This window comes from Ictidomys tridecemlineatus, chromosome 7 (assembly GCF_052094955.1).
Source record: "Ictidomys tridecemlineatus isolate mIctTri1 chromosome 7, mIctTri1.hap1, whole genome shotgun sequence".
In the NCBI taxonomy this organism is placed as follows: domain Eukaryota; kingdom Metazoa; phylum Chordata; class Mammalia; order Rodentia; family Sciuridae; genus Ictidomys; species Ictidomys tridecemlineatus.
This window is the reverse complement of record NC_135483.1, coordinates 197,258,382-197,275,323: the sequence shown is the minus strand read 5'-3', so window position 1 is coordinate 197,275,323 and position 16,942 is coordinate 197,258,382. Positions and strand designations below refer to the sequence as shown.

Here is a 16,942-nt window from a genome sequence, read left to right as displayed (position 1 = left end):
CCACTCCACTTTCATTTTGAAACACACTTCACCCTATTTTCTGATTACCCATTTCTTAAAATTAAAATCTTTTACTTGTTGAGTGGAAACTGGCCTGTTTCCTTGTGTGCTGTGTTCATCTTTACGTTGAACACGAATGCAAGGCCCATCCAGGAGCCTGGGTTCCACAGGGAGGAGGCTTCTGAGTGAGCAGGTGGGTGGTGACCAGAGGCGGAGGCAGGGTGCCAGGCAATGAGGGTGTGGAGGGCAGAGGCTCTACAGAAGGGCCAGGGCGCTGGGGCTCTCTCTTCTAGAGCGGAAGGGGAGGGAGGGCTCTGCCCAGTCCCAGCAGGGCTGATTGCAAGGGCCTTGTGCCTTGAGCAGTGTGAGTGACCCTTGGGACCATTGTGACAGTGTGGCAGCAGTGAGGCTGAGAGTCAGGAGACGGGGCGTCAAAGAAGTAGCCTAGCTGAGATAGCTGGGTCTTGAGGGCCATGGCAGAGACTGGGTTTTCCTGAGGGAGAGAGGAGGCCAGTGGGAGGGTTGGTGCAGGAGTGATCCATGTGGCAGGTGGAAGTGTCCCTCTGGACGGGGCGAGGCAGGATCAGGAAGTGCCAGCAGAGGCAGTGCACAGTGGTTGTGTTTGGGGGTGTTTGGAGAAGGCTAGGATGAGTGGGGTGTGGGTGTGAGGGAGGGACTTGGGACAGCAGCAGACTGCTGGGCACAGCGAGGTGCAGGGGCTTGGTTAGAAACAGACTCCCCGTGTTCGTGGGGCGCCTCTGGGATGGCTGATGGAGTGTCCGTGGAGATAGAAGGTCACTGGAACGGAACGGAGTAGTTTTTGAAAATGTTTTTTTTCTTATGAATTTGACTTTGGTCCTTTGACTACATTGGCTTGGAAATGGAATTGTGTTTTTTTTCCCCATTTCTAAAATGACCTGATGGTGGGTAGGACTTTCTTCCTGCCTGCTGTCTGAGTCCCGCTGCCCTGTTCTCCACAGGACAAGGCGTGGTCCTGGAGCGCTCCATCTTCAGCGACTTTGTCTTCCTGGAGGCCATGTACAACCAGGGATTCATCCGCAAGCAGTGTGAGTCCCAGATCCCTCCCTGGCACGCGTGGGCTCTGCCATGGCTGCCCTGGGCCCGCAGTGCCTTCGGGGAAAGGCCGTGGCCTAGCCTGATGCCGCTGTGGAATGCGCCTCACAGGCGGGAGCGACTGAGCTGCCCACCCCCTTCCTCCTGTGGAGTCCCGGGCACTTGAGAGCACACAGCTGACCCACGGCTGCTGACCCTCCTCCAAAGCACCCCGCCCTGGGCCTGCAGGCTTACCTGTGCTGAGCACGCCAGTCCCCATTGCTTCCTGAGGCGTGGGCAGGGGCCGTTTCCTCAGCCTGCCCCTGCAGCGTCCTGGTGGTCACCACAGTCCTTTCCCCTCTCTGATGTGTTGCTGCTTCATGTTTTCAGGGGAGTGGCATGATGTGGGGCATTGACAGTAGCAGATGAGGGTAATGACCTCTGTGAGGGAAGACTGACTTGAGTCAGGGTGGGGTCGGAACCTCTGTGGCTGGGAGTATGTTGGGCAGTTCTTTGACCAGACCCTGTGGTCAGTCTGCCCACTCCCCACCTGTGCTGACACCCAGCGTTCCCCTGCCCTGCCCACTGTGGCGCAGCAGGGAGCTGGAGTGCGGAGGTCAGCTTAGCGTGGCTGTGATGAACGGGCCTTCTGGAGTGCCGCCATGTGCCCAGCTCTGTCTTGGTGTTTGGGACATGAAGGGGCACCACGCAGGACTCACAATCCTGGGGGTGGGTGGGGCTCAGAGCAGCACAGTCTAGGGGGTCCACAGTCCAGTGTCCCCAGGCTGCTGTCCAGGGAAGCACACCAGAGGTGTCTGGCCTGCGGGGAGACAGGGAATTTCCTCCACATGGGGCCTCCAGGGGTCCCCACAGACGGGAGCCACCCAGTGGGCAGCAGGCCTGGGGGACTGCTGTGGAGGGGTACTGGAGCAGCAGGGCTGGCACCTGGTTAGGGTTAGGGGGCTGGTGACGGCTGCAGAGCCACTGGAGGGTTGGTCAGATGTGAGTGTGGAGAGGTGGCAGGCGTTGGGGTGGACCGGTGCCCAGATTGGAGGAGGCTGGGCTGAGACAGGGAGGAAGGACACTGGCAGGCTGGTGGTGGCCTTGTGGAGCAAAGTGGGAGAGGGCCGAGGGTCTGTGAGAGGAGGATGCAGGGCACAGCACGCTGGGCACGTTTGTCTTGAGAGCAGCTGTGCAGTGGGGACAGCTGAGACCAGACCTGTGCCCTTGCCAGGGAGGTGGAGCCTGTTAAAGGGTCCACGCCACGTGAGTCACCTGAGAAACGGGATGCTGACGAGTCAGGAGGGAGTGGGACTGGGCAGAGTGGGCAGGGCAGGGGAATGTCACCAACAGTGGGAGAGCCACTTCTCCTCCTCCAGGGTCCTTGCCCTTCCTCCAGCCGTGTCCTCGCTGGCCTTGGGCCAGGGCCCATCCCCAGAGTGCATCCAGAGTGAGTTTCCAGGAGGAGTGTTTTCTTTAAAGTGAAGTAATTGTCTCTCAGTGGTCCTTACCTGATCACCTGCTGTGACTTCTGGAAGGTTCCTCCATGGCAGCGCCTGCAGAGGCGAGGGTTCCTTGACACTGTGGGTGAAGGTGGTGGCTTCACTCCACACACCGAGGGGTGATTGGTGTGGCCGGTGTGTGATGTCCCTGGGCAGAGTGCTCTGAACAGCACCAGCTCTCCTCAGCACCGTGGCTGTCTTGTGGGGCTGGCCAGTGGGACACTCGCCCCACCTCAGCTGCGTTGCTGGCTGTGGAGAAGGCCAGGCCTTAGTGCATTGCTCTGGAGCCCCACACACACAGCAGGCACCTGTCACCCTCCTGTCCACACATGTGCCTCCCTCCTGCCCAGCAGGTGAGGCAGTGGGAGCATGCTGGCTCTGTCCCTGGGGTGCCGTTAGGTCGCAGTGTGAATCCATGCTGGACCTCGTCTGAGCTGAGGACACCTGATGGTTCCAGGTTGGACACCAGGTGGAAGGGACATAGGCTCGGTGGCTGCTGTGAGTGCAGTGCTGCTGTGTACAGTGCCCATGGCCCTGTGGCCATCTGCCCGTGAGGGCGTGCTCAATGGCTTCAGGCACAAGGCCTGAGGATGACGTGAGCTCTGCCCTTTACTCAAGGAGGGGTGTGTGCAGAGGCCTGTTGAGGGCCAGTGACAGTGGCCTCTCTTGTGCCAGGTGTGGACCACTACAACGAGGTAAAGAAGATCACGGCCTGCGAGTACCTGCCTCCCCACCTGGTGATCTACGTGGATGTGCCTGTGCCGGAGGTTCTGAGTCGGATCCAGAAGAAGGGAGATGTAGGTCGGCCTGTGGAGCCCATGTTGCTCTCTCAAGGCCACGTGGGATTCTGGCGGTCCTCACTGGGGTGACTGACACCAAGCAGGTCACAGCTGAAGAAGGTGCCCATATGGGTGGGGGGGCTGGGCCCAGCCTGGTGCTGTCTCCAGAGGGAGCTGCCTTCCCCAGTGCTGCCCAGGCCCCTGTTGTTCCTGGGCCACCCTGGCTGTCCCCGTGGTGGTGGTGGTGGTGGTGGGGGCCTTCCTATTGCTCTTGAATCGAGCCCCTCCCTCTTTTACCTCCTTCCTGTTTCTAGGAGAGTAGAAGGTTGCTCTTTGCCCTTTGGGCTGGGTCTCAGGTGGCTCCCAGGAGCCCTGCAGGCAAGGTGGAGGGTGCCGGGTGGGCACTGCTGTCCTGGGGCCTTTCTGGCCAGTGCTGCAGTAGGGACATGTGATCTCTTTGGTGTGTGAGGAGGATGCAGGTGGCGGCAGCCTGTGTTCCAGGGCCGTCCACTGTGTGGGGTTCAGCGGTCCCTTCTGAATGGCAGGCTCCTGTGGGGGAGCGGAGGCTCCTGTTGTCCTTTGCTGTCCCTGGTGGCCTGGGAGACTGACTCCTCATCTCAGGTCAAGCATGTGTGAGACTTGCAGTGTCTCTGCTCTTCTCTGTGCCTCAAGCTGCCTGAGAGGCTGCTCCTGGTATGATCAGTGACTTAGACTGGGGACATGCCCTCAGGCGGCAAAAGGAGGGACCTGCAAGTTAACAATGTTTGATCATTTGCCAGTGGAATAACACTTCCCCTGCTAACATTCATTGAGAAAATCTAGGGCATGTATTCCAAATTCTCAAGGTAACTATTTTGTTATCTTAGACAACAACATTTTGGAAATAATTCTGAAGTCAAAATTAGAGATATCAGTTTTTTTCCCAAGTAAAGTGTCAGATGGATGATGTCATCAGCTGAAATGAGCACTGAACGAGACACTCGGAGACCTCGGGCCAGAGAGATGGTAGCAGAGGCCTGTGTCCTGTCTCTCGGTGCAGGCTGTGCCTGTACCTTGGGCCTTTGGAAATAGCCCCTTCCCTGCTCCAGGACAGCTGGTCCTGGTCACTGGATGTTGGCCGGCGTTTGTGGTTCACATTTCTGTGGTGTGTATGGGGCTGGGGTTTTGGTCACATCACGGGTGATCTTCTTTCACTCTGGGCCGTAGCCAGTGTGGGCTCCCCCGCACTCCTCTAGTGCTGGGTGCCTCCTGCAGGCTGGCTCTGGGAGCTCACCTGCCTGGTGACAGCAGCTTTTCTGAGGGAGTGGCCCCTTTGTGGACAGAGCCATGAGGGTGCAGCTGGTCGTGTGGTCCCAGGCCTGGCTGGTGCTGGGCTGCGGGCACTCCAGAGATGCTCCAGAGTGATTTTAATGTTTTCTTCTTTTTCTTTGTTTAACAGCTTTACTGAGGTATAATTTATACTTCTTAAAATTCACCCAATTTAAGGTATAACTCAATGATTTTTATCAAAGTCACCAAATCTTGGCAACTACACCATCAGCCAGTTCTAGGGTATTTTTATCATTTTGTGAAGTCAAAACAGTAGGCTTAATGCTTTCTCCCCCTCCCCCGACAAGTATTCACCAGCGCCCTGGCAGTGGACAGCCGTGTGTGGGCAGTGCGGGCGAGTTCCTCACTCAGCGGGCACGCGCTCTCCTGGCAGGCCCTTGGTAACAGGACGGGAATGCGCACAGTGCGTCAGACAGAAGCAGAGGCACAAGTAGGAGAGAAGTGCAGAAAGAGAGCGCAGCTTAGCCCCTGGGGTTGCCAAAGGCAGGGCGCCTTGGGTTCCAATCCGGCCCCTCGTGATTGTATTCAAGGATTAATACGGGGCTGGGGCTCAGAGGTAGAGCCCTCGCCTAGCCTGTGTGGGCACTGGGTTCGAACCTCAGCACCACATAAATATAAAATAAAGATATTGTGTCCACCTGTAACAAAAAATATTAAAGAAAAGAATATAATTGACTTCAGATGATAATGGAGGCGAGAGATAGGGAGCATGGGGATGGTAAGAAGGGAGGTGTGGAGAGACGGAGAGAGGGTCTGCGACAAAGAGCGGGTGCTGAGGGCAAGCTGGGGCCAGGCGAGCGGCCTCCATGGTGGCTGTGACCTTTGTTGCCTGTACTTGGGCCCAAGTGCAACAGCACAGCCTCTAAGGGCTTCCAGAGCCTGTGCAGGAAGGTCCTGCTGGGCCTCCCCTGGGACCCTGCAGGGCTCCACACCACTCAGTGGTTTGCACTGAACACGTGCATAGGTTAAAGAACAACGTCAGAGTGTCCCTGTGTGAATTTTCTGCTTTTGTTTAGCCACATGAAATGAAGATCACCTCTGCCTACCTCCAGGACATCGAGAATGCCTATAAGAAAACCTTCCTCCCCGAGATGAGGTGAGCCCAGCTCGCGCCACCGCAGGAGCAGCGCTGCTCCTTCACAAATCGGTCCTCACCCCGCAGCCCCGGGAGTGGGCTCTGGCTCAGGGCATGCTGGGGGTTGTCTGGGCGTCCAGTGTTTTTGAGCAAACATTGTAGGAGACATTGCAGTTGATCTTTGTGAGATGATTTGTTTCCTTCTTAAAATTTTGGGGGGCACAAAGAAACACCCAGTCTGTGTCAGGGTTTAGCACTGGAGGGCTCATGTGTTTTCACTTCAGGTGACAACTGAACATTCCCTAGGAGGGCTGCTCGAAGCACTTGGCCTCCCTGCTGGGTGTGGACACAAGAAGTGAGGTGGGGCAAGTCTCTGGGCTGGGAGAGGCATCTTTCTGTCCACACTCTAGCTTGTCGTCCTGGGGTGTCCATGTTACTGCTGTCACTCAGGTCCAGTTACAGCTGGGTTGTTTGAATAAGGCTTTTATTAAAGGTTTTCAGTAGGACAGTGTACTTCTAAGTTTCATACTTCTTCAAAACTTAACCTTCTTTTGATACCTAAAAACTTAACGCTCATGTTTAAAATTTCAAAGTAATCGAAAATGGTGAATTAAACAAAGTGTAGTAATTTTGGAAAGAGGCTTCGTGTTTGAACTGAGAGTGTCTCGCTGTCAGGTGGTGCTGAGGTCACGGAGCTGTTCTTCCTCAGCCTGTTCTCCGTTTCCAAGACCAGAGGTGCCAAAAAAAAAAAAAGGCTGTTTGCCCATCTGTGCCCAGGGGAGTGTGCAGAGCTGTGTGAGCCGCATGAGCAGAGACAGTGACCCCAGAATTCCTGTCCAGAGTCTCCTCCTGACCTCTGCCACCAAGACACCGTGGCAGGGAGCTCCAGCAGTCTGGTGTTGTCTAGGGGTGGGTCCTGCAGGTTGCTGGTGGGCAGAGACGTGAGCAGTGGTTCTGAGTGCCCTGCCCTGGTGCCCTGGTGCCCTGGTGCACTGTGGGCTTGGGCTGCACGGGAGTGTCGCTCCTGAGGTCCCACATTCCGAGGTGTTGGAACTCTGCTGCTGCCTCCTCCACGTGGTGTCCTGGTGTCCCCATGGTGATGGGGACCTGCCGTGTGGAGCAGAACGCTCAGACATTCACCTCAGGTTACCTCAGGTCTGGCCGTGGCTTGCTGGGCAGAGCCCCAGGAGCCGTTTCTGGGTTGTGCAGCCTGGGTAGCTTCTGAGGACGTGTGTCTCGGAGCCCTGCAAGCCAGCCTTGCTGGGACACTGCTGCTGCTCAGGCCCGCAGCCCGCCCACCCTACCTGTTGAGCTGGATGTCAGCCTGGGGCGGATCCCCATCTTTTTCTGCAGCGTCCTGTCCTCTTGTCTTTCACACACAGCCCGTCCTTTCATCAGAAACTGTGATGACCAGAGCTGGCCTCCTGCAGCTCTGCAGACCACTGGGTGCCAGTGTCCCCACCTCTTGGCAGGGGCAGTGGCTGTGTGAGTGCCTTGAGGGGCGCTGTTCTCTAATTGAGCCTTTCCATGTGGACCTTCAAGGCCACTGCTACTCCCTGGCTGTGCTGGGCTATACCTCACCCCGGGGGGCAGCTTCCCTGACTGCCCGGGGGGCACTGGAGTCTGAAGATCTAGGGTACAGCGAGCCGCCTTCCTGGGATCCTTAGGCCTCTTTTTCTGTAGTATTCCTTATTAAATTCCCAGGTCTGTTGTGTGGTCTCTCTGTTTACAAGGAACAAGTAGGCATCAGAGACGCCCTGAGGATGGCTGGTTCTGTTGGCAGAGCTGGTGGCACCGTGCTGCATGGAGCTGCTTCTGACGGGCAGCAAGGATGCTCACTTGCCCCCCTCTTCATTCTGTGCGATCCCGCCTCCCTCTGGTGCTGTCCAAGCCCACGCTGGACGGTTGCTTTGCAAATCCTCGCTCCCGGGGTATGGGGCAAACCAGGACAGGACTGTAAAGACTGCTCTGTGGTCTGTGTGCAGGCACCCTCTCCAGAGCCTGCTGGCCTGCTGTGCTTGCCGCCCGCATGCTGCAGGACTGGGTGGAGCCCTGTGCTCGGGGCACTGTGCGTAGACAGTGTAGGCACACGTGTGAGGTTTCTGTGTGTCGTTGGTTTGTGGGGTTTTATGCGTGACTGTGTCATACCATACATTGTTTAGACATTCTGGTTACGACCTCTCCTGCTCCACAGATTCAGTAAGCTGCAAGCGTGTGGACAGATGCAGTCTCTGTTCATTGTTACGGTGAATTCTTCCTAGACAGCCACATAGCTTATGTGTCATTTGTCAAGTGTAGGAGGATAAGGTCCTGAAGTCCTCTGTGCAGCGTGCGTTACTTTAAGCACTGAAGTGTAGACCAGTGACATGCTGCAGCTCTAGGAAGGACTGGGACCTAACGGTCTTCTCTCAGAAATTTGCTATGAAATTTCAAATAAAATTTCAGGACAAATAGGTCGCAGCCTAAGGTTTCTACATCATTTGTGCTTTAGAATCTGAGGGTGCTCTGCAGCAGTGGTAGTTGGGGGTTTTCTGGCTGAAGAGTGTCCAGTATCTGCCATGCTGGGCAGTGAGGGCACTGTAGTGGGCCTCCTGGTCTGGCTTACCAAATGGCCTGCCAGTCCGCACAGCTGCTCTGGAGGTGGACAGAGGCAGCTCCTTTGCAGGGTGAGGCCCACCTGTCATGTCAGCTTGCGGGTTTTCAAGCATCCAAGGCAGGACAGCCAAGGCCACTAGCTGGTCAGTGAGATCTGTGGGGGGAGGCGGTGCCGGCAGCAGTGAACTCTGCCCCTTCTTTTTGAGACAGAGTTGAGCGGTTGATTATCCAGTGTCCAGATGAAGGACTGAGGACCAGGGGCCTGGGGAGCTGCTACCGTCTGTGTGGTTTGGTCTGGTTCTCCTGGGAGTTTCCTGTGTCCCTGGGTTTTGAATTCCAGCAGCTCAGACATTCTGCCCCCCACAACCTCTGCCTATTGCCCTTGGTGCCATGTTTGGTGAGGCCTGGCCACATTGTCCTCTCCTGTAACCAGAGCTGTGGCCAGTGTGGGTGTGGCAGGTGGTGGTCCATGCACCACACCTTGGGCATCACAGTCCAGGGAGTGGAGCCAGGTGCAAAGACCAACAGTTACGGCCGCCAAGCCATGGCACGTTGCTACTGCCCTGCTGCGCGGCAGGACAGCCCCAGCCCGGTGCCTGGTCAGGGCCACAGAGTGTTAGTGGAGCGGGAGAAGAGTGTGGCCTGTGTTGGCGCACTTGTGCACTGCGGCCTGGGAAGACTCATGTGGAATTTCTGCTTTTCCCTGCAGTGAGAAGTGTGAGGTCTTGGTCTACAGTGCGCGGGAGGCTGAGGATGCGGAAAAGGTGAGCAGACGAGTAGCGTGGTGAGTGCCCCTCCCTGTGGTTCCCGGGTGCCGTTCTCGAGGCTCATCTATCCAGTTCCATTCCACTGTCTTTGCGACCATCAGTGTTTCGTGGTCCAGAAGCAGCATCCAGCCAGCCCATCACCTCCTGTGGCTGTGACATTTTGACTTTTTTAAAAAACAGTTTTATGATCTTAAAATGGTGGGCAGTGAAGATGCAGAACCTTGGTTGCCAGCCTCGGTGTTTGTGTTAAACCCTGGTGAGGCTGAAAGCCGGGCTCATTGGGGGCAGTTGGTCACTCCTAGAAGCTGCTTTCCCGGGTCTGCATCTGTGAGCTCCCTGCCAGTCTCAGTTGTTTTCAGGAACTTCATGGGGATATCCAAAAACTTGTGAAGCAGAATCATTCAGGACGCTTGCCCTTCCAGATGCAGAAGCGTGTGCATGTGCCGTCGTGCGGCCACGGTGGGCGAGGCCGGAAACAGGCCGTGTGGGGGTCGCAGTTTGGCAAAGCCACGTCCTGAAGGGTAACAAAAAATGAAGTGGAGGAAATGGGTTAGTTTTGAATGGTGTTGAAGCGTTTGAGCGTCCATTCTGTGTCCTGTGTCACACCTACATCACCAGTAGACCAGCAAGGCGAGCCTAGGAATTGTGGGACCACATGCAGGCTGCAGACTGCTGTCCTGGCAGAGAAACTGGCAGAGTGGACACTGAGTAACAGCCCTGCTGGGTTCCTCCCTGTGCGGGAGGAAAGGGAAGGGAAGGGGTGGGGCAGCTCTCCCTAAGAGCAGTGTCCCCAGAGAGATGGAGCCTCTGTCTTAGCAGCTCTGCTGCTGGGATAGGGGGGTCGTGCTTTCCCGAGCTCTTTTTGTAGTGCTGATTGTGTATTTTCAGATTATTTTATACCTGTGTTAGAATATTTCAGTGGCAAGCATCTTAGGAGAATGACAGCTCTGTCTCCAAGACTGCGTTGTTGTCGAAGACCATTGTTGAATGCACAAAGTTTGTTTTTTCCCCTTTCTGGGGCTGGGGGGGTAGCCCCGTGGGTACACAGGGTCTCCCTAAATTGCGAAGCTGATTTTGAACTTGTGATCCTCCTGCTCCGCCCTCCTGTGTGGCTGGAATTACAGGCACCACCAGCAGTTATGGCCGCCAGTCCATGGCACGCCAGCCCAAACTCTTGAAACTTGAAGGTGGTGCTGAGTCAGGCGTGTTTGGGAGATAATGGCGTGCAAGGGTTGCTGTGGAGGTGCCCATCAGGGAGGTGTCTAGGCAGGAGGTGCCAGCCACGTCCTGGGAGTGTGTTGACGTGGGTTCTCCTGTCACTTTGTGAGTTGGCCCTGCCTTCCAGAAGGAGCCTGTGGGGGAAAGGAAGGTCTGTGACGAGGCGGGCTTCTCCCTGGCCTTGTCCTCCTCTGGGTGCCCCTCCCTCCCTGCCTGTGAGGTGGTCCTGCGCACCCCACCTGGAGCGCTGGGTGGGCCCTCCTGGGAGGCAGTGCTCAGGCCTCCTGGAGGGCGTCCCCTGTGCCCCTCTTCACCTCAGGGTGATCCTTCTGACAGGCACTTGGAGGTTACGGTGTGGTTGCGTGTAGACTTCAGCAGTGGGCTCTCCCTTTAAATTGGGCTCTTCCTCTCCCAGGTGGTGGAGGACATCGAATACCTCAAGTACGACAAGGGGCCATGGCTCAGCCAGGACGACCGCACCTTCCACAACCTGCGGCTGCTGTGAGTGCCCCTGTGGGCGGGGAGCAGGGGCAGCACTGCCTCCAAGTGCAGTGCCTGGGTCTGGTCCGCCACCAGGGTTCGGGGTTCAAGTGAGGCATTAGTGGCCCCAGCCAGCACCACGTGTATTGATTTCCTCTTTTCTTCCAGGCAGCTCTTGGGTGCCTGGTTGGGTCGCTACTTATTTGGCTGCCGACATTAATTCAGCAGAGATTCTGCTCCGCTCTGCGCTAGGCACTGTTCCAGGTTCAGGGCATGTGGCATCAACACAGAGATGTCTCCTGTGGGGACACAGAAACAGCTGTGCTGGGTCCTGGAGGCTCTGAGGAGGGGTGGGGCTGTGTGAGCTGGGCAGCCCCCGGCACTGTGACTGTGCAGAACCCTCCTGCAGAGGCCTCAGCAGAGCCAGGACTGGGCCCCACGCATCGGCCAGAGCAGGGCAGCAGGTGGAGAGGCTCTGAGGCAGGAGCGAACCCGGGGTGCCCAGAGTCTGGGTCCTGGTCCTGCGACCTCTTGCCTTCCCTGCTGGCCTCCTGCGGTGGTCAGCACATGTGGGACTCCCGCTTTCTCCTGTGTGGGCCACGACATTCCTGCCCCCAGGGTCTGCTCCCGCAGCCTTGGATGGTCTCAGGGCACTGAACGTCTTGCTGGCTTACAGCCATCTTCACGGCCTCGTCGCAGCCGTGCTCTGGCCTCCGTGGGTGGACTCCAGGTGGCAGGAGGCCTGTCTGTTGCGCCGAGGGCCTTGGCACAGGAGTCACACAGAAGCGCACTTGGGAGGGAGATCTGCGGCCAGCTGTCTTCATCACTTTTAGGACCACAATTCCTGCAAAGCTCAGGAATTAGTAAAGAAAGTGCTGTTGATTTTGATGACTTATAAATGTGAATAGTTAAATCATAGCAGCAGGGCTGAGCTGGGTGCGTGGTATTTGGGGTCTGCTTTTCATCTGAAGTCCTGGCTGCCACCTGGGCCTTTCTGGGTCATCTCTGGCCATCTCCCAAGAACACATGCTCAGGGACCTTGCCCTTCAGCATGGCAGCCTCACTCCCCTTGGCTTTCCTGGGCCTACCTGGGGCAGGGATGGCCTTGGTGCATGGTCCTCTCACCTTGATCTCAGAGGGACATGACGGTGGTGTTGAACCCCGACGTGAAGAAAAGACCACTGACTCCAATTTTAAATCAAATTAAAGCAAGCTTGTATTTGTGTGCACAGGAGCAGGCCAGGACTGTCTCTCCTGAAAACCCCGGGCTGCAGACCAGCCCCCAGCTCTCCAGGAACACGATTTTATAGCACAAAAAGTTGCAAAGGCAGGGGTGTCTTGAGAACTTAGAGATAATGGGGTTCTGACAATTATGGTACAGAGGCAGAGAGCAGCCTAATGATGGACGTGGCATGATAGTTCAAGGAAGGGAGCAGATTCAGATCCCCACATCAGGGTTTGTGAGACCCCCTGAGTTTCAGAGAGGGCTGTTATCTGGTCAGGCGTGGGGAGTTCAAGGCACGGGCAGGCATTCCAAGCTAGAATTTATAGAATTAGAATTTAGAAATCGCAAGAATTTACAGTGAAGCAGAAACTAACTTTCCATGACTTTGTGACAAGATGGCTCCCAATCTTAAGAGGGAATTAGGCTGGGCTCTTCAGGTGGCTGCAGAGGTGGCCCTGGGCCTGGTGGCAGCACCTTCTTGGTGCTGCTGTCATTGGCCCTTGATCTTGATTGTGTGGCAGGACTGCGGGAGGTGAGTGAAGCAGTCCTCTCAAGAGCTCCAGAGGGTCGGTGGCTCAGGGCACATGTAACTAAGAGGTCCTCGATCCCTGCAGGGCCGAGCTGGGAGTGTGGTTGAGCTGAGCTTCCCTCGGTGTCTCTGGTGCAGGGTCACTGGCAGAAAGGACCAGTGAGTCTGCCAAGTCCCTGTGCTCCCAGCACTGTGCTCAGTGGGTTCAGGTCACAGTCGTGTTTAGGAGTTCAGATCAGACTGGTCACTGTCAGTGAGACCTGCTCCCCAGTTAAGGGAACGGGTGCTGGTATAGCAGGAGTCGGGAGGCCACAGGCAGGCAGATGCGGCAGGTCCACTCCAGGCTGTGGTCCTGGGACCTGTCGCTCTGCACAGGAGAGTGGGGAGCTAAAACTCCGAACGTCCATCCTTGTGCCCTAGCAAAGGGAAATCCGGGTCGGACCCCAAAGCCAGGCAGGAGAGCTTTGCCACAGTGGGGTGGAGTGAGGCCCGGGCACAGAGCGCCTGGGGCGGGCCCTTCTCCTGCAGAGGCCACAGGGGGCAGCGCTGCGGCCAAGCCTACCGCTGTTTGGCGTCTGCCGGGAGAACTGGCCCCACTGTCCAGGCCTCCCCAGTCACAGCTCTCTCCTCCCCAGGCCCCAGGAGGTCTTGAGCCTCGCAGGTCCCCTCATCACTATCACGAGGACGTCCTGCTTGGGGACATCCTGCTCAGGCGGCTGCTTCCACAAGCCAGTCCCAGGTTAATGACCGTGCTGCCATCGACGACTGGGAGATTAACTTAGTGCTCCTGCGGGGGCGAACTGTCCCTTCTGAAGTTCCCAGAAACCTGTGGCCTAGGTCCTGACCTCAGGGTGCCCTCGGCAGACCCCACCAGGAGCCAGCTCCCTTGGCCACTCCTCTTGGCGGGTTTCCTACTTGGCTCCCTTGCTTCCGCCTGTTAACCCCGGGGCAGGCCCACCTGCTGCCGTGTTCCAGGTACTGGATTGTTCATCAAAGGAATCCAGAGAAGCCCGTGACCTGCCGTGGTACTGGGCCACACGTCACTGCCCATTACCAGTTAGTACCTAACAACTTGACCTGTGGTGCCTAGTATTTTCATCTGTAAACTTTGGCACAGAAGTAAAAGGCTAAGCTCTATTTTCTGAAGAGAAAACAAGACTGTATGTTGTCCATTTCATGGACTCACTGCCCTCAAAAACTGTCTTAAGCCAAGTAATCACATCTTCTGTCTAACTAAGAAGGTCCAGGAATGGAGCTCAGTGGTAGAGCACTCTGGGGTCCAGTCCCCAGTGCAAAACCCAGTAAGGCAGAGCTGGTCTGAAGGACTTGGACAGCGCCTGTCTTGGGCACCAGGTTGAGCCAGTGTCCATCACAGGTGACCACGTTCTACAGTGGAGGTGCACAGCCCTTAGCACCAAGCAAAGGCACGTGGTATGAGGGCTTGTGAGGCTGCCCCTTCCTGGCTCACTCTGCCCTGTCCGCTCACTGCCTTGTGGACACCTGCCAGGCCAGCGGCTGTGGAGCTGAGCTTCCCAGGGTGGCTCACTCCTTTCTCCCAGGTCTTTGGGCCTCGCTCCAGATCCAGTGGTTGTCGGCTGCCACTCTCCCTCTGAATGCCCTGGGCCATTGCTTCTGAGCTGAGTGCCAGGTATGGGTCTCCGCCCGCTCACCTGTGGCTGTGCTGTGAGCAGTGTCCTGTCCCCTGTGCCCGCTGCCTCCATCACCTCAGTGTCCTGAAGCCTTGCTTGGAATTGAGTGGGGGCCGGTTCCTGCCGTAGCTCGTCACCGTTTGTGAGCTGTGAGCTTTCTGTGGAGTAAGGGAAGACTTTAAAGGAGGGTCACCTGGGCTGACGGAGAGGTCTGTGAGCAGAGTGCCCAGGCCCCACAGGGTGGAGGAGAGCAAGACACACTGCCTTGCTCCCTCAAGGTCCAGGCTCCCAGCAGGAGGCTGTGAACGGGCAAGGACAGGCTCAGGAGAGGCGGACCCATTCGCAGCCAAGAGCTGGGCACAGAGGCTGAAGCCACACAGAGCACCTGCTGCTCCTCCACAGTGGCCAGGACGCCTGCGTGGTCCTCACCGTCTCCTGGACGCTCGCCTTTTATTACGGCACGAGCATTTCCCTGTTTTTCTGAACGTTCAACAGTCTGACTTTTCTAATAGCTTCCCCTGTGTGCTCTGACTGAGGGGCAAGGTGGGGGGCACACCGCTGCCCGTGGGCCAGGTCCAGCCTTGGCCGCGCAGAGTGAGCCTTCTGCTCTCAGGAGGGAGGAGAAGTGGGTGCCACAGAAGCTGTGTAGCCACAGAGCTGAGTGTGTTCTGTGTGGCCCTTCACAGGAAGGGCTTGTGACCTCCAGATGCAGTCTAGTCTGTCCACCACTTTAGCATCTTTCTGGTTGTTTCTACTTCTTCATGTCCATAACATAGTAACCAACAAGCGCATTTCTGGTTCACTTCTGGTTACTTAACACCTAAAGGGGGTTACCCAGTCAGATTGTGCAAAATAATTCATGGCCCTCCTGTGTTTTCCTTGCCTCCTGTGGCCTGGCTGCCCTTCTCTGCAGCTTCCCAAGGTGGGGAAGTTGCTTTTTAATTTTCATGTAGTTCAAAATGAAAATCTGACCCCCGGTTTACCCAGAAGTGTGTCGTGGAGCCACGCCATGCAGGACTGCCCTGCCCCTCTGTCCTCGAGGTCTGATTTGACTGCGGTGTGGCCTGCAGGTCTGCAGGGCGGGTGTCGCCCCTCTCAGCCCTTCAGGTGTTCTTGGCCAGGCCTATCCTCACCTTGGTCAGTGCCCCACTGGGCTCCAGAAGGGCAGTTCTGCCCTGGAGAGGGCCATGTGGGTGTTGGCGGGTGGAGCTCTGAGTTCTGGCTGGCCGTTGAGTCCTCATGGCCCTCCTGGGAGGGGGCTTGAGTCTCCAGCAGTAGGACCAGGTTTGTCCCCTTCTCTGAAGGCTGTTGGTTTACCCTTTGTTCTATGGATTTTGTGGTTGCGGGTCCATGTCTAGGGCTTTGTCGTCTTGTGACCACCCACTCGTGTGCCCTCTGTGTGCGAGGCTGCTCCCTGTTCTCGGCTCTTGCTCGGCCTGAACTTAACAAGCGACTCCTGCTCTGGGGCTTGGGCATGGGGCCTTCCTCTGTCCTCTGCCTCAGTCTTGGTCATTTTCCTGTGGACAGTGGCTGATCTCGTTCGTCTGCTCCTGCGCTGCCTGGTGTGTGTACTTCCCGCCTCTGGTGAGTGGAGGTGTGTCTGGGTGGTGCCTGATGCTGTCCCGCTTCCTGCTCTGAGTTCCTCCCTGCCTGCCTCCTGACCCACGAGCGTTCTCTGTCCACATCGCACCCTCTCAGGGCTGGACTTGAGCCACCGAGGGTGTTCGCCTGGAGCCTCTCCCAAGGCCACCCTCAGAGGCACTGCTGCCTCACAGCACCGCCCAGCTCCCCCGGCTGAATGACCTGGCGCAGCCAGCACCATGTTTTCGTAAGCTGGCACCTACCGGGCACTGTCGCAGTTGGCCCGTCCTTGCCTGGGCTCTGTACCCAGGGATGCAGCAGGCAGTGGACTAGACGTGGCTGGGCACTGTGACTGCTGGACATGTGCGAGCTATCCCTTAACCCTGAGTGCGTGGCCTCAGGACTCTGTAGCCTTCACCTGGACGATTGCAGTTTGTCCCCTGTCGTCCCTGAGCTGGGTGGCCTGAGGACTGTGCTAGTCTGCACCCCACCTGAGACGTCCCCAGGTGCACAGGGCTGGTGGTGGTGTGGGAGAGGATGTGTCCAGGCTTCCTGCCAACTCGTGCCTTCCTCTGTGAGGGACTTGAGCCCCCTCAGCTGGGGTGTCCACAGAGCCCTGAGACGGCCCCTGGGACGGCCCCCAGGGCCACCTGGATGCCTGTAGTTGAGTTGCAGTGCACTGGCCCTTCCTGGTGAGGACGATGGCTGGGCTGTCCATCTCCTCCTGTGTCTGAAGCCCCTGTGTGCGTCTTGTCCAGATGCTCGTGTTTGTGTGCCATGGTCGCTGCCCCTCGAGGTATGTCTTCCCAGCCCCCCTCCCACCCTCCTCCTGTGGCTGTCCTTAGTGTCCTACCGTCCCTCTGAATGTGCAGTTGTATCATGTGCACTCTGTTGCAGGGTACGTGGAGATGTGCTCTGTGGCTCAGGCCTGGAGACTGCGGGCCCAGGGGCAGTTGTGGGTCAGCCTCTTGCTTGTGCTTCAGGGGCCGGAGCTACCAGTGCCCTGGGCAGGTGACGCCATCTTGCCCTCCCTGCACTGACCTGGCCTCTACCTGTCCTGTGTCCCGTTGGAGTGGTTCCTGTTTGCCTCTCTTGCTTCTGCTGCTTTGTGGTCTGTGCCCATCTGCATCTTGCTCTCCTACCTGTCCAGTACATGCCTT

At 57.2% G+C, this 16,942-nt stretch overlaps 1 protein-coding gene across 2 annotated transcripts in view; it reads left to right on the top strand.

The window, feature by feature from the left end:
* Positions 1–16,942, top strand: part of Ndufa10 (NADH:ubiquinone oxidoreductase subunit A10) — a 35,428-nt gene that overhangs the window by 5,127 nt on the left and 13,359 nt on the right. For both annotated transcript variants that reach the window (XM_078018379.1, XM_005339647.5), the window contains exons 4-8: positions 981–1,067; positions 3,231–3,352; positions 5,680–5,759; positions 9,043–9,097; positions 10,734–10,819. In XM_078018379.1, the coding sequence (XP_077874505.1) occupies positions 981–1,067; positions 3,231–3,352; positions 5,680–5,759; positions 9,043–9,097; positions 10,734–10,819 (430 nt within the window). The remainder of the gene's footprint in view (positions 1–980; positions 1,068–3,230; positions 3,353–5,679; positions 5,760–9,042; positions 9,098–10,733; positions 10,820–16,942) is intronic.